General features: G+C 47.3%; 1 protein-coding gene across 16 annotated transcripts in view; it reads left to right on the top strand.

Moving 5' to 3' along the window:
- Positions 1–734: 734 nt before the first annotated feature.
- The window catches only part of PARD3 (par-3 family cell polarity regulator), a 635042-nt gene continuing 620410 nt past the window's right edge, over positions 735–15366 (top strand). For 11 of the 16 annotated variants that reach the window (XM_057542616.1, XM_057542612.1, XM_057542613.1 and 8 more), the window contains exon 1: positions 736–1193. In XM_057542616.1, the coding sequence (XP_057398599.1) occupies positions 1074–1193 (120 nt within the window). In that variant the 5' untranslated portion in view covers positions 736–1073. Of the gene's footprint in view, positions 1194–15366 lie in introns of all 16 variants that reach the window. The other 5 variants (XM_057542617.1, XM_057542614.1, XM_057542615.1 and 2 more) reach the window with 2 other exon arrangements.

Here is a 15366-nt window from a genome sequence, read left to right as displayed (position 1 = left end):
TCCTCTCCGCGGCTGAGGTGGCAGCGTTCAGCGCCGGCCTTCTCAGTGTATTGTTCATAACTTTGCGTTAAGATTGCTTGGGTTGCAGAATTTTAAGAAATAAAACGCTGTGAATTGCTAATGTTTGAGCCGCACTCGTTGAAGCGGGTGGGTCACCCGGGGTCACAGGAGCTTCAAGGTCAGTAGTGGCCTCAGGAGAAAGGCCTCCCCGCAGAGCAGCCCCCTCATTTCTGCTGGTAACGCGCAGGCTGGCCTCCGGGGGCGGGAGCGGGGGGAACTGGGCGGGAGCACCTAGCCCTCCGGGGCGCGAGGAGTCAGTGCGGTTCCGCCCGGGCCCCTCCAGCCCGAGGAGGGGGGTTCACAGCGACAAAGGAAGGGGAGCTCCAGAGAAGCTGCGGGAGGTCGGGGGCTGCGGCGCCCTGGCTGGGGGTCAGCGGCCTGGCACGGAGGGGGCGGAGGGAGGCGGCCGCGCGCTCCGCCCCGCGCCCCGCGCCAGGTCGCCGCGTGTGCACAGTGTTGTGGGCCCGCCGCGCCCCTCCCCTCCCCTCCCCTCTTGTCCGCTCCCCTCCCCTCCCCTCTTGTCCGCTCCCCTCCCGTCCGCTCCCCTCCCCTCCCCTCCGCTCCGCTCCCCTCCCATCCCCTCCCCTCTGCTCTCCTTCCCTCCCCTCCCCTCTGCTCTCCTCCCCTCCCCTCCCCTCTGCGTCCCTCCCCGCGCCTCCTCCCCGTCCCTCCCCTTGCCGCCGTCCCCTCCCCCGCGGCCCGGAGCGAGCGCCGCGCCAGCGCCACACTGCCCCGCCGCCGAGCGCGACGACACGCCGAACAGGTGGCCGGAGGCTGCGGCGCCGCGCGGGCACAGGCGGGCGAGCCCCGGGCCAGGCGAGGCGAGGCGAGGCGAGGGCGGCGGGCGGGGCATGCGAGCCTATCTGGCCCCCGGCCTCGGCCCCTAGCCTCGCGCCCGCGCCCGCGCCGCGCCCCGCGCCCCGCGTACAGCCGCCCCGGCCCGGGGCGCTCCGGCCTCTCCGGCCGCGGTCACCGAGGGGCGCGGGCCGGCCCGCGGCGGCGGCGGCGGCGGCATGAAAGTGACCGTGTGCTTTGGGAGGACCCGGGTGGTCGTGCCGTGTGGGGACGGCCATATGAAAGTTTTCAGCCTCATCCAGCAAGCGGTGACCCGCTACCGGAAGGCCATCGCCAAGGTGAGGGGCCGGGGGCGCAGGCGGGGGCGGGCGGCCCAGGGGGCGGAGGAGGGGAGGAGGAGCGGGAGGAGGGAAGGCGCCGGGATCAATATGGCGCTTCCTGGAAGGGGAGGAGGAGGCGGAGGCGGGGAAAGGGAGCGCGCGGCGGCCGGCCCGGCCTGCGCCCCCCGCTCGGGCTGCGGGCCGCAAACTTCCGCGCGCCCGGGCCCAGGGCCCCGGCCCCTGCCTCTCCCTCGGGTCCCGGCCGCCGGCGCCCCGAGCCTCCCGGGAGCCGAGCCCGAGCCGCGCCGGGGCGCGCGGAGCGGGGCCGGACGCCTGTTCCCGGCCGCGGGCTGCGGCCCCGGCTCCCCGCCCAGGCCCGCGGGCGGAGGCCGGGCGAGGGAACTTTCCTGGTGGAGCAGAGTTCGCTCCGCGTGCTGCGAGAGTGGCTGGCCCGCTTGTGCCTCTGGGCCCCCGCCGGGCAGTGGGAGCCCCTCGTGCGTGCCAGGCAGGGGTCCCGGGCGGATGGGGGCGCGGCGCGGGGACCGACCCGCTCCCGCTGGCTCGCGATCGTCGCTGGAGCCCAGCACCTCGGTGACCGAGAGGCGCCGGAGCACGGCTCCTTGAAGGAGCACAGCCCAGAAATCGGTCACCGAATATCGAGTTTTCCTGCAGGCATGTCGCCGTTGACCTGTCTGCCACGAGCTCCATGTGGAGCCGGGGCCGCGCGCGGCCCGGGCCTGGAGTTGAGTAGCTTTCCCTTTTTCCCCGTGGAGTGATAACATTGTCTCCACTTCACTGCATTCCTGTACAATGTGTCAGAAGTGAAAAGGCATCTTGTTAAATTGTTTTATCGTCTGTGTCTGTTTGACAACAGCCCACGCCTCCCAAGTTTCTCCCCAGCACCTGAGGATATTTCCTTTGCGGCAGAGTAACGTTTGGTGGAAAGCATGTTCACTTTCAAAATTTCCTTTTTGTCCCCGATCTTGGAGTGGTTTGCGTCCTTTGGGTTTGGGGGGTCGCAGGTGAGAGGGACGGTGGCTTTGTCAAGCCTGATTGAGTGTAGACAGGGTGCTGGGGTGGCATTCTACAAAGTCTCAGAAATTAAGAGGGGAAAAAACCTTTTTACACTGTTGTTATTAGTATAGAGAAAAATAGCATAAATTTGGCCTTTTAAAGATAATCTTAGGAACGTTTAAGAACCTGACACAATGATGGAAGATGTTGACTTTACTTAACGGCTCTAAAATGTTCTTTACAGTTGGTTGAACTCATTGAAAATCAAATAAAATTAGTGGAAATTGGGCACCTGTTTATCTTGAACCACTGTCAAGGGGGAAAACCCCTCTAAACCCATGTTTAGCATTTTAAAGCACTGTTTATGAATGACAGTTTGTGATCTAAATATTCTATATCAATAAATCAGGTTGCATATGTACTCAGGAAACCAACAAAAAAATCATGCAAGGAAAGAGAAATACAGTAATATATATTCTGCAGTGTGTCCAGGTTCCTGAGTAGGGAGGGGTGATCGACATTTCTTTGCTTACATGCTTAATTTAAAATTTACGTGCTTAAAATTAGTCATTTACATGCTTAAACATTTACATGCTTAAAATTAGTCATATTTCATTATGCACACGATGCATGTTGGTCGAACAGCTTGTTTGGGAGATACAGATGTAGTTGAGTCATTTGTATGTTCCGCAGAAATTCTTAAGCGTTTGCCATGTCCAAGGCATTTTTCTGGGTGCTGGACATCTGCAGGACCCACTGGCTGCTTGTGGAAATTGGACTGTGAGAATCTAGGAAAGGGGCTCCACAGTCCTCCAAGTGAGGGCGGCCAGCCTTTGGACGGGAGAGTCGTGGTGCGGTGGGGAGAAGACAGGCCTCTGGGGTGTCGGGTAGATGGAGTTGAGAGGTATCGCTGAGAGATCTGGACTTTGTTTTTAGGTATCAGTGGTGGTGGTTTCACAGTGACTGGGGAGCGGGAAAGGAAGTGCAAGTTTTTGCAGGGTGCCTGGGAAGGCACCCCAAGAGGAGCTCAACAGCTGAGTTGTGAAGGGTAGGCATGAGATTGATTACTTTTTCTGGTGGAGAAGGAAGGAAGGAAGGGTGATTCTCAGAGAGTGATGGTATTGTTGGAGTTGGAGATAAATGACTCAGAGATGATTCAGGGGTTTCCAAAATTATTTAAGTTCTCTTTAAGTGCAACTCACAGTTCAGCAGGTAAGTTTTAAAATGGGCTTTGTGGTCTACAAAGTTCAGGCATTGGATCACAAGACTGTTGACTCTCAACTGTGGCAAGAGCTGGAGTTTATTCCAGGTCCATTTGTAGTTTTTCCTCTTAAATGATTAGGTAATGGCTAAGATTAAACTTTAGTCACTCTTCCCATTTCTCCCACCCTGTTTAAAAATGATTATGAAGCAAACACTTATTAACACTTGTTTTAACTTTTATTCTCTTATCTCTTCCTCACCCCTTACTGTTGAATAGAACAAGATAAATTTTGTATGAAGAATTGGGTAACTGGGTAGCTGTAGAGTGGTGTTTGGTTGCTAGGTGACATGTGCCATGATGAACTCCCATCTGGTGGGGAAAAATGGGGGAAGATCATGTTTATGGCTTTGTATAAAAACCAGATAAGCTGGAAAAAAAAAAAAAAAAAAGAAAAGAAAAAAGAAACAGAAAGAAAGATCCCAAGCCACTAAGACTTTCTCTGCAGAGAGCATTTTGTGGTGTGATGGGGCTAATTTTTTGGCATTATACTTGAGCTGTTTTCAGGTTAAACAGATCAGTTTTTCTGGGCAGTGGAGTGGCATGACTTAATATCAGAAATGTCCTCAATAAGCAGATATTTGAAGGCTTACACGTATTCATAGCATTTTTTTTTTTTCTCCAGTGAAAAAATAGTTTTCTGTTTATGATCACTGATGGGTGAAAATGCTTTGGCTGTTCTTCTCCATCCACCCATCCTCATCCAGACCGTCTCTAAGGAGGGTGCTCTGCTAGACACTGAGGACCATGTTACATGGACTTTCTGTGTATGTGACCCTTCTTCTCCTACCTGTGGCCTGACTCATCCATGCTCCCCAATGGACACAGGGTGCAGAGCACCAACTGCCGGGACTCTGTAGTGTGGTGACTTGGCTTCTCAGGGCTTTGCCGGCTCCTTCCTAATTCTGTGTGGATTGGGGCTGGCTCTGAGATTTCCCATTTTTCCTGCTGTGCATCCCAGCTCTGGTTAGGAGAAAGATAAGAAAATCTCCATGCTTTTTTTTTTTTTTAATTGTTAATTTGTTGAAGGGCTACTGTATGCAAAATGTCATGCTCTTTGAAGAAATGTAAGGCTGAATTCTTGCACTGCAGAAGAATGTAATTTGGGAGACGGTGAATATATTAAACTATAAATAACAGTAGGCAATAGCATTAATTAGCAACAGGGTGGTACATACAGACAGTAGTTGCTTCTGGATTTCAGAGATGGTAGTGGTCATGATGGCCTGGGGGGTTTGCCTTGGGCTTAGTAAGTGGGAAGGCTGGCCTGGATTTAGGACGGTGCTTCCTAACTGGTTAGTGGGGTGACCTCCAAAAGCACCTGCCTGGCCCAGGTGTCCCAGTCTGTAGGGCTTCGGTAGGGTCCAGGCGTGTGAATCTGGAGAGTTGCTGCCATTCTGAGAGGTGGGAGGGAGGGCGTTGCAGGTGAGCATCAGGGCTAGTTTGGCTCCTATGCTGCCTTCCTGTCAGATGGTGGGGCAGGACCAAGCTGAGGAGGACTGGGAACGCTGGGGCAAGACGCTGTTACTTCCTACAGTCTGATGGTCCAGGGAGGACCGGGGTGCTTGGGCAGGACAAGCGCTCCTCTGGGAGGAGGACCACCAGGATTGCGTTCATCCACAGAAACACTGCTGATTGCTGAGTAGCGGAGGGAAGACGGGGCTAAAGGCAGAAGTGAGGGTGGGGGGTGGCTGGAGCCTCTTAGCTCACTGCCACGCCCCCTGCCGCCCATAGCCCTCTTCTGGCAGGGGGAGCTTTGGATTGGGTTTGGAGACCTAGCTGTTTTCACCGTTGAACCTTGGGCACACCAACCCTACAGAGCCTCGTTTCCTCCTCTCTAAAACGGGTCACTCCCTTGCAGGGTTCAGGTGAGTACTGAGGGGATGATGAATGGGAAGCTCCTCAGCACTGCCTCTGGATCCCTAACGGGTTTTACTGGGTGGATGGTTTTACTGCCTGCCAGGCTTTCCCAAGCAGTCTGCTCTTCCTGTTTGGGTTTTTCCTCTCTGCTTAAGAAGAAAGTGTAATTTAATTAAAGAATAGGTAGAAATGGTAATATTTGCCTAAGCAGCACCACAATCAGAGGAGCAAATCTGTGTGTATGTGTGGGTGTGTGTATGAGGCAGGGAACGTAAAAGTTGTGGATATTGGCTTTACCCTAGGTTGCTTTCTGGGCCTGTGATTTTGGGGCCACTGCTTCTGTCCCTTGAGCATGGAAGAGTTGTGTGAGAGTTATTTAATAGCAATTTGTTGTTATTAAAAAAAAAATAACAAATTTATGGGCAGTAACTTTTGAAAATGTGCTTTCCTTTTTTTGGGGGGGAGGAGGACTGTTGATTACTAAAACCGTGTAAATCATGGTTTTTGTGACAAATCTTGTGGTTGGTGTGAGATTTCTCGTGAACAGATGGATGACTGCATGTTGTTACACATTCAGGAGCTTATTGAAACTTTTAGGAAAATAGATTGTTGCAGAATTTGAATGACCATATTTTTGAATAGTGAAACGAAATAAATTTTATTATTTCATTAACATCTTCCCGTCTTCCCTTTCAGAAAGGAAAAAATAAACAAACATGTCTGAAAGGCTGATCTTTCTAAAATGCAACTCTCCGTGTACTCTTCTGCTTAAGGGCCTCGACACCCGCTTTCCCCAGAGGCCAAGTTCTGCCGCCTCAGCAGGGCCTGTCCCTTGCAGGACCCCTCTTGCCTCCAGCCTCTCCCTCCCCAGACCCCCTGCCCCATCCCTGCCCACTTGGCCTTGCTTGCACTTCCCTGTCTTCGCCCTGGCGTTTTCTGTTTCTCCCACCTGGACCATTTGCTCTCTTCCTGTCTGCTCAGGTCTGGAGCGTCAGCTCAGTTCAGGCTGGCCCTGCACCCCAAGGCGGCCTGAGGTTCTCCCCGCGGGGCACTTGTCCCAGGAGCTTCCCGCACTGACCTGGAGGACCGTGCTTCGCTGTGGGTGCTTCGGTGTGTTTGTTTCGGAACAGAACTGTGCCCCTTCTCCTCCAGGTGAGGTGCTTGAAGGTGATGGCCCTGCCTCGGTCCTACCTGTATGGCCAGTATCTGCCACGTAGTCATCTTACAAGTTGAGTAGATAACGAAGTTGAGAACAAATGCACGGCACGTATTCTCACACAAAAAGTGCACTTTTGCTTCGGAGACTGTGTGATTTTAAGGACGTTAAGGTTTGGTATGTTTGGCACATTAGCACAAAGAGATTGTAATTGCAACTCAGATTTAGTGTGATTTTGGAGTATCTGAAAGTTATTCTTGCGTGTCGGCTGTTTTCAGGGAGTTTGGTCCCTTCTTCAGCCCGAGCAGAGGGGTCGTCCTGGGGTTTGCGTGGGGCCTGGTTCAAGGCAGGTGGCCAGGGCAGTGCGGGAATCTGGCCCCGAAACACACCTATGCTGGGTCTGGCGCTTCTAAAACTGTTAGTTGGGATCCGTGGGTAAGTGCCAGGAGTAAACAGAAATGTTTAGGATCTGAGATTCACAGGGAGAGTCTGGCGATGGGAGGTGCTTCTTGGCTCACGGTGAACGCCGGTGAATTGGGCGCGGAGGTAGGGTTCAAAGCCCCATTTGCACAGAATCTCCAGCTGTCCTTTGAGGCTTGTACCTCCCTGTAGAGCTGGATGCGGGCAGGTGATGGCAAACACTTGAAAGATGAACAGAGCCTTCTGCATTTTTTCAAGGATGGAAAGAAATATGTACAATTGGTCCAGGAAGGTGCTTTCCACAAGTGGAGGTGCTTTTCCAGGGGGTGGAGGTGGGTGGCTAGGCCCACACAGGGGGCTTTCCTCCTTCTCGGCCACTCACGCAGCAGTGCTAGCTGCCACCAAGGTCAAGGTCAATGGCAGTAGAGCAGGGGCCCAGGAAATTTATACATTTTACCGATTTTTGGTATCTTTTCTGTTTTACATGGAAAATAGAAAAATCTTTATGAAAAGAAATGCAGAGTTCTGTGAACATAGTAGAAAGGTGATCATTTTTTGTCTTTTAGTCATTATTTTATCCTGTTGAAATTTTTTTTCCATTTGGAAGGATTATGTAAAAATGCCTTTCCTTCATGGCTCTGTGTCTTCCTGTGTCTGACCTGCCATCCTTATGTGGTTCTATTACTTTTGTTTATTCTTTTTTCCTCCATCAACTCATATTGGAACTTAGAAATAAAATTTCCAGCTTCATTCCAAGTGACTTGAAATGTGAATTATTTAGTTTTTTTCTCTCAGAAATAGCTCATACACACATACACACACGAGAAATGAAAACACATGTCTACACAAAAAACATGTACATGAATGTTCATGGCAACATTATTCATAACAGCCAAAAAATAGAACAAGCCAAGTGTTCAACTGAACAAAATGTGGTATATCCATACATAAGAATATTATTAAGCCGCAAAAATTAAGTTAGGATACATGCCTCGCTATAGATGCACCTTGCAAACATTATTCTATGTGAAGGAAGCCAGTCATAAAGACCCACATATTGTATGAGTCCATATATACAAAATGACCAAAGTAGGCAAATCTATAGATATAGAAAGTAGAGTAGTGGTCGCCAGGGCTTGGGGGTTGAGGGTAATGGTGAGTGACTCTTTATGGGGATGGGGTTGGTCTTTGGGGTGATGAAAATGTTCAAAATTTAGATAGTGGTAATGGTTGTATGCCTCTGTGAATAGACTAAACATCATGGAATTGTATACTTTAAATGGGTGAATTTTATGGAATACTATTATGTCTCAGTAAAGATGTTAAAAGAATAGACTACATAAGCCACTATGAACAAAGCTCCATTTTTATGTATTTTGTAGTTCTGAGAGTCCCATAAAACATGTTTTTCTGTGTCAGAGATACTCAAAAACCTCAAACGAAGACTGACTGTTTTTAGGAGTTTTCCATACAATGTGTGAACTGGCTTTCTCAAGCCTGCCTACTCTCTCCTGGTGCTGTCTGCTAAGCCCCCGACTGCTGAGGCACCGAGTCTCCTGTTCCCCCCTTTAAAGGCTTCACCAACTAACCGTTCACCTGTTCTGCCTTGTTCTCCCTCAGCCAGAGATTCCTTCCTCCCCAGCTCACCAGCTGCCCTGGCAGTTGATTCGGATGCCCTAAAATGTCCATTGTGGAAGAGCTTCTCCAGGTTTTGGTTTAGGACAGTAGTTTTGAGCTTTGGCAAATCTCACAAGCTCTGTGAGCGCCAGTTTTCCCATCCTCATCTTCCCATATTCAGAAGTTCTGGGCTGGGCTCCTGATGTTTGTTTCCCCGTGACAGCCACCCCGAGTCTGCGTGGTTGGTTGTCTGCCTGTGGGACCAGGAGGCATGAGTGGTGTGCAGTGGCGTTTCAGAGGCGCAGACAGGGTAGATCTCTACTCCATCCACCCTCCCTGTGAGAATGTTTTACTTCCCTTACTTTGAAATGATGGGCTTGGCCCCCAGGCCAAACATACACTGTTTGAAAGTTAGTATGTATTTCGCCTGGACTGTCCCTCAGAATTCCTTACTGTCCCAAGATAAGTATCTTTTAAAATAAAATTACATGGTCAGAAGTAACTTAATAAGACTATTCATTTTGTGAAGCGAAACTAAACGTGTGCTTCTGCATGGTTCTAAATGGATGGTATATGTGTACATATACACGCACATATATGTTCATGAACTTGGTATTTCTATGGTGGTATAAATTTAAGTGGTTTTAGAGCTGACAGGTCGATATTATTCCCACTTTTAATGTTCTTTAATATACAGAAACAGTAAGACTTAATTTTTTGGAACCCAGGTTTATTTTTTTCTGGTGTGTAGTTTTTCTTGTTATTGTATTGCATCCCTGTATGATAGGGTTTATGTTTCTGAAAAGGCCTCTTTGAGATATTCTACAGGAAAAAATCAATGTTTCCTTCTCAATGTTTATTTCAGAAAACAAGTCACTGTATATCAAAAACCTAAAATTGCTGAATACTGAAAATATGTGGTATTAACAGATGAAAAACACAAAAAAGAGAGTGCCATTTCTGTGTAAGTGGTTGATATGAGAATGGGTTTTTTTGTTCTAGTTCTTTTAAGTATACAGTAAAAACTGGGAAAGTTTTTTCATGTTCGTGTTTTAATTTTTTTCTAAATCTAATATTGAATCCAGAATTCAAAAACCATTTCCCAGTGACCACACAAAGGCATTTAAGATGTATCATTTGTAATTCTGAAATCCAGTGTGCAAAGTCATATGTGAATAATAGTTAGCCAGGTTCCTGCCCAGCAGGGTTATACTCTAACCTGAGATCCTCTCATCCCAGCCAGCAGCACCTGCAGAAGAAGGAGGTGGAATGTGCAGGATATTGGTTCCTGGTGTACCACCGCACAGGATATGACTAAATCACAAATCCATGAAAGTTGAGTGTAGGATTTGGAATCTTTACCACTTTGTTAGAGATCTGGAAAAAACCTTTCAGACAAATCAAGAGGATCTCTTCAGTGAAAGTGCCTCATTTGGATTGATAACTCTTTAGACAACTGCATCTGGAAGATGGTGGCATTTCAGCATTTGTACTGCCTGAGGAATATGAAATGAGTCATATTTTCAATTATGAAGGCACATACTATCAGGGCTATTTTTTTCAAGGAAGCCTGGAAAGCTGATAAAACCCTGAACTTTTTACGGTGGAGTCAGTTTTATCTTTTGTATTTTATGACCCACTTGTTAAAAACACAGATGTTTGCAACAACACAATTAGCTGGAAGTGGAAAGTTGGGTGGCGGGTGTTTTTTTCCTCCTAGGAGGCAGGCACATCAGTGTGACACACTCTGGGCCAGGATTCAGAAGAGCAGATTGCATCATTTGTGTGTCTGAGAGCAAGAACGGCAACTTCTGTAAGCCCAGGATCCTTGGCTTCTAATACCACGTCCTTCATGGGATTGTTGTGAGGGTGTGAAGAGAGAATGTAAAAAAGCATTGTAGGAAGTAAAACGGAGTAAATGTGAACTGTACTGTTCTTTCATGTTTGCTAAGAATGGTTGCCAGTGACTAAGGCTCCACTTGAGTAAATGCTTCTAAATTGTTTCTTCTCATCCTCCTTAGAATTGCTCTAGATGTGGGAAATTGAATGTTTGGTAAAAAAAGTTCTCCCTTAAAAAAGTCTCGAAAACTTTCTTCTGCAGTTTGAGAAATAAAATCCCAGTGACATTGATTTAGATGCTCCAAAGATGTCCATAGTGGAAGAGCTTTTCTGGTTTTTGGTTTTGGCCACAGTAGTTTTGAACTTTGGCAAGTCCCACCAGCTCTGTGAGCCTTAGTTTTCTCATCTGTAATTTGGGAATGTTTTCTTTTGTTGGCAGTAACGAAGATCAAGGGATTTAATGTAGATAATCCCCCTGCCATATTATAGACTCTTAGTCAATTTTAGATCTTTTTCTTTGTCTCAAGTTTTACACATAGATTAGGCACACTTTTAATGGCTAATTCATAAAATCAACTTGATTTTTATTTGATGTATGATACCAGTTGTCATTTTTCAAGGTGATTTGTTAAAGAGTTACTACTTTCTTAAAAGTACTATAGAAATTCCAGTTTTAGTATTTACTAATAAATCAATTGGAAATAGGGAAAAAGAATGTTCTGATAACCCAGTAGTTAAAACTGATTCTTTTACAGATCAAGAAGTGTGTTTGTCTATCTTAACTGTGTTGCTTTTTCTACCACTAGCCCATGTTATTTTCTGAAATAATTGTGGCTGCCATACTGCTAGATGGATGGAGATTATGGAAAATTTCTTTGCTGTATTTACAATATTTTAAAAGGCATTGGTTATACATTTTTCCATTAAAAAATGTTTTGAAACTTGGAAAGAGTAAAACTAGAAATTGTAAATACTATTGATATTTATAAAATGTACAGATGTTTTAAAGACCTTTAGCATTTAATTACTAATAGTAGTTCTGAGAATACCCTGGAGCTCAAAGAGATAATCTGAGTTATAAAATAAAATGGGAAAGTCGACTTTTTTTTTTTTAATTTTTGAATTTTATTTTATTTATTTTTTTATACAGCAGGTTCTTATTAGTTATCCATTTTATACATATTAGTGTATATGTGTCAATCCCAATCTCCCAATTCATCACACCACCACCCGAAAGTCGACATTTTTTGACCCCTCTAATCCTTTATTATGTAAGCCTCTATAATTCACATGCCCATAACACTTCTTTACTCCTCTGGATCTTTAAGGTGGTGATTCTGGGCAGCTACATCAGCAGTCAGTGAACACAGAGCATCTTTTGCTTGGGTAGGTAGTTGTAAGGGTTGGCAGATTGATGTGACTTGTAATCCCTTAGTTCAGCTAAAGGCACCCAATGCCAGTCACCTGAAGGCTTCACCCAAGAAGAATTGACCTATTTGTCATCCTGAACCCGGGAGTGGTATCCGGAAGGCTTGCTCTGGGTGTGGCCGTGCTACTCTGTCAGTCTTGCCAAGTCATCACAACTTAGCTGGCTTTGTGCTCAAGGGGACCACCTCTTCTCATATACCTCTTCCCCACCGCAAGATTGAGAGTCGCCTTCCTCTCTTTGAGGACTTTAAACCTCTTATTAATTAAAGGAATGCTTCCTCCCTTTCTGCATGTTCTTAGGGAAGTTGCTAGGTAGTGACTAAAACAATAAAGCTTATCTAGCTGTGCTACATCCATATTTTGACTTTGATCCCTTCCCGTATTTGTTTGTAAACACCGTGTCATGTGAGTGCATTTGAAATCCAAAGCTTTTGTTTCAAATACAGGACATGAAAAAGAGATACAGCAGCATGGACGATTGGAATTTATACATATCTTTTCCATTCACAATTTCCTGTGTTTTTGTGCTTTGTAATGAAAGTGATGAATGGTGCTTTCAAAACCTTTCCAGAATACCCCAGCATTTTATAACAAAACTGTAGAGAAGTAACTGGGAGAGTTCCCCCCCACCCCAGCTTTATTGAAGTATAATTGACAAATAAAATTGTCGCATATTTAAAGCGTACAGCATGATTTGATACATGTATACATTGTGCAGACTTTCCCCCGCATGGAGTTAACTAACACATCCATCACCTCGCATATACCTTTCTTTATGCTTGCTGAGAACATTTAAGTTTTACTCTTTTACCTGGGAGAGTTTTAGATCTGCTTTGATAGGTGGTTGGCGTGGGATTTTAATCTAAAGCAGAGGAGTTTTTGGTCCTGGGCTGTCTTTCCACCTACGAGGAGGGAGTCTGCTTCCTCTGTAGATTCAGGGGAGTAGTATTTTCAGGTCAGTCTTTGCTTTTGGTGTCAATAAGCTTTTTAGGTCAGGATGGATGATCGAAAGCTCTTGCACAAGAGGTGCTGTATCAAGGGCATTATTTATCTGCCTATCAGGTTGGAGAGCTGCTGAGAAAGTACCTTTAACAGTGATCCCCATCACGTCTTCTCAGTCCCAATTCACTGAGGAGTTTCCGACAGGCAGGAGGGGAACCAGGACACAATGGTATCGGGAAATAGAAGCAGTGATACCCTTATTACCAAGAGTCATGGTTAGCGCTTTGGGACATTTTGTGCATCAGGCCCTAAGTGCTGGGCTTGTGCTCCCAGTGTATTCCTTAATCCCTTGGAGTGGTAGTGATGCAACTCCGAGTTTACGGGTGAGGACGCTTGGGCTAAAATGGATTAAGAAAGTGGCAAAAAGTTGTACATCTGATGTGAGCCCTCTGTCTGGAGAGTCTGTGCTGTTCCAGAACAAAGAGTAAACAGTGCCCATCAGAGAAGACAGGTTGTTTTCTGACCTGGGTTTCCTTGAGTGGCTCATGTGCATAAGGAAGAAGTGCGCCTTCAGGATGACGGAGTGGGTTGGGTCAAGGAGGCTCCTGTGTGCTTGGCTAGATGTCGAAGCGCCTTGCTGCTCAGGTGTGGTCTGTGGACCAGCAACGCTGGCTTTGCTTGGAAGCTTGTTAGAAGTAGAGAATCATGGATCCCATCCCAGACTCTCTCAGAGTCTGCATTTTGGCCAGATCCCCAGATGGTTCCAGAGCAGTTGCTCTCAACCCTGGCTGCAGGGTTTTAAGAACCAGATGCCCAGTCTCCCCACGAGCCACGGGAATCAGATCTCCAGGCCGGGGTGGATACTTACATTGCTACGAAGCTCCTTGGGTGTTCTCTGTGCCGCCAGGGTGGAGAACCTCTGGTTTAGAGCAGCCTCCAGGCCTTTTGGGGTTGTTGTGTTATGTGACCTGGGACCTGCCACCTTGTAGCTGTGCATGGAAATTTCCAGAACACAAGTTGAGAGGATCAACCAGGGGGCTCACAGGCTGGTCACTTAAGTGACAATGGCCCAATCTGTACATTTTCATTTCTTTTGAAGTCACTCACTTCTTTTTTTTTTTTTAAATTTTTATTTTATATTGGAGTATAGTTGATTAACAATGTTGTGTTAGTTTCAAGGTGTACAGCAAGGTGATTCAATTATATGTATACAAGCATCTGTTATTTTTCAAAATGAAGTCACTCACTTTAATGACTGTTAATTTTTGAGTTTTATTTGTGGACACAGTTGACAGCACCCGTATTAAGCGTTCCTTAGGTTTTAGGCGTTAACTCTTAAGGATGTCTAGTCTGAGTTTAATAACATAAATGAGTTAAAGGGTCCAGGAGGAGCCGTAAAAAGACAGCACGTGGGATAGAAATGCGGCGGGAAAGGGAAGGTCATATTGAGTAAAATATGCGAGTTTCGGTGTGAGTCACATGATGTCCTCCGGGTGCCTGTGATGTGCAGAGACAGGACAACTAAGATTTTTGGTTTTGGGTAAAGCGGGCTTGTGAGCAGTGGACTGAACGCTCGTTTTGCTGGAGTTTCTTTTCAAGCTTGCTTGTGGCTGAGCCTCCTGTGTGGGAGAGAAGGCATGCCTCACCGGGCCAGCGGGACGTCCCTCTCACACACTTCCACACTCGGCTTGTTGGAATATTCCCGTCGAACAGTCCGCATCCCCACACCAGGGAGTGAGGGCAAACATGTGTCTCTGGCCCGAGGCCTCGGGAGCCTGAACATGGGTCAGAGGATGTGCCTGCCCGGATCCGTTTTATTAACTCCGACACGGCATGATTGTTTTTGTTTTTCCTGGCATCATGGCTCGTTGTACCCTACATTTTTATACGTTTCCTCTGTTACTCGAAGTAGGGAAAAGAGGACATATGACCAGCTGTCATTCTTTTTTTAAAAAATTTATTTATTTATTTTTGGCTGCGTTGGGTCTTCGTTGCTGCGCGCTGCCTTGCTCTAGTTGCGGCGAGCGGGGGCTACTCTTTGTTGCGGTGCGTGGGCTTCTCACTGCGGTGGCTTCTCTTGTTGCAGAGCACGGGCTCTAGGCATGTGGGCTTCAGTAGTTGTGGGTCACAGGCTCCAGAGCGCAGGCTCAGTAGTTGTGGCACACGGGTTTAGTTGCTCCGCGGCATGTGGGATCTTCCCGGACCAGGGCTCGAACCCGTGTCCCCTGAATTGGCAGGCGGATTCTTAACCACTGTGCCACCAGGGGAGCACCCAGCTGTCATTCTTCACATGGAATTTGCCAACCGACCTTCATTTGGATCGTTTGCACGTAGGGCTGAGCTCCCGTGTTGCGGTGCAGGAAAGACCCAGCACAGGGCTCACTGGCAAGAGGTGATTAAGACAGGACATCATTTCCTCAAGGGAGCTTTCAGAGCTGCAAAGTGCAGTTCTCGGTAATAACATTTAAAACATTGTCTTCAAAGATGCTGCAGTTATAAGAACTTACCAGTACTGAATTTTACAGACCTGTTAGAAATTACTTTAGTTAAAGGCGTAATGTGTCTGGGAGCCGTGCCCATGTGAGAGTGTTTTTCTTATTCAGCAGTTTCAAAGAGCACTGAACCATAAGTTGGTTAGTAAAAATGTTGCTTGA

This window comes from Balaenoptera acutorostrata, chromosome 3, assembly GCF_949987535.1.
Source record: "Balaenoptera acutorostrata chromosome 3, mBalAcu1.1, whole genome shotgun sequence".
Taxonomy (NCBI): Eukaryota; Metazoa; Chordata; class Mammalia; order Artiodactyla; family Balaenopteridae; genus Balaenoptera; species Balaenoptera acutorostrata.
The sequence above is the reverse complement of the archived record's forward strand: the minus strand, read 5'-3'. Positions and strand labels throughout refer to the sequence as shown.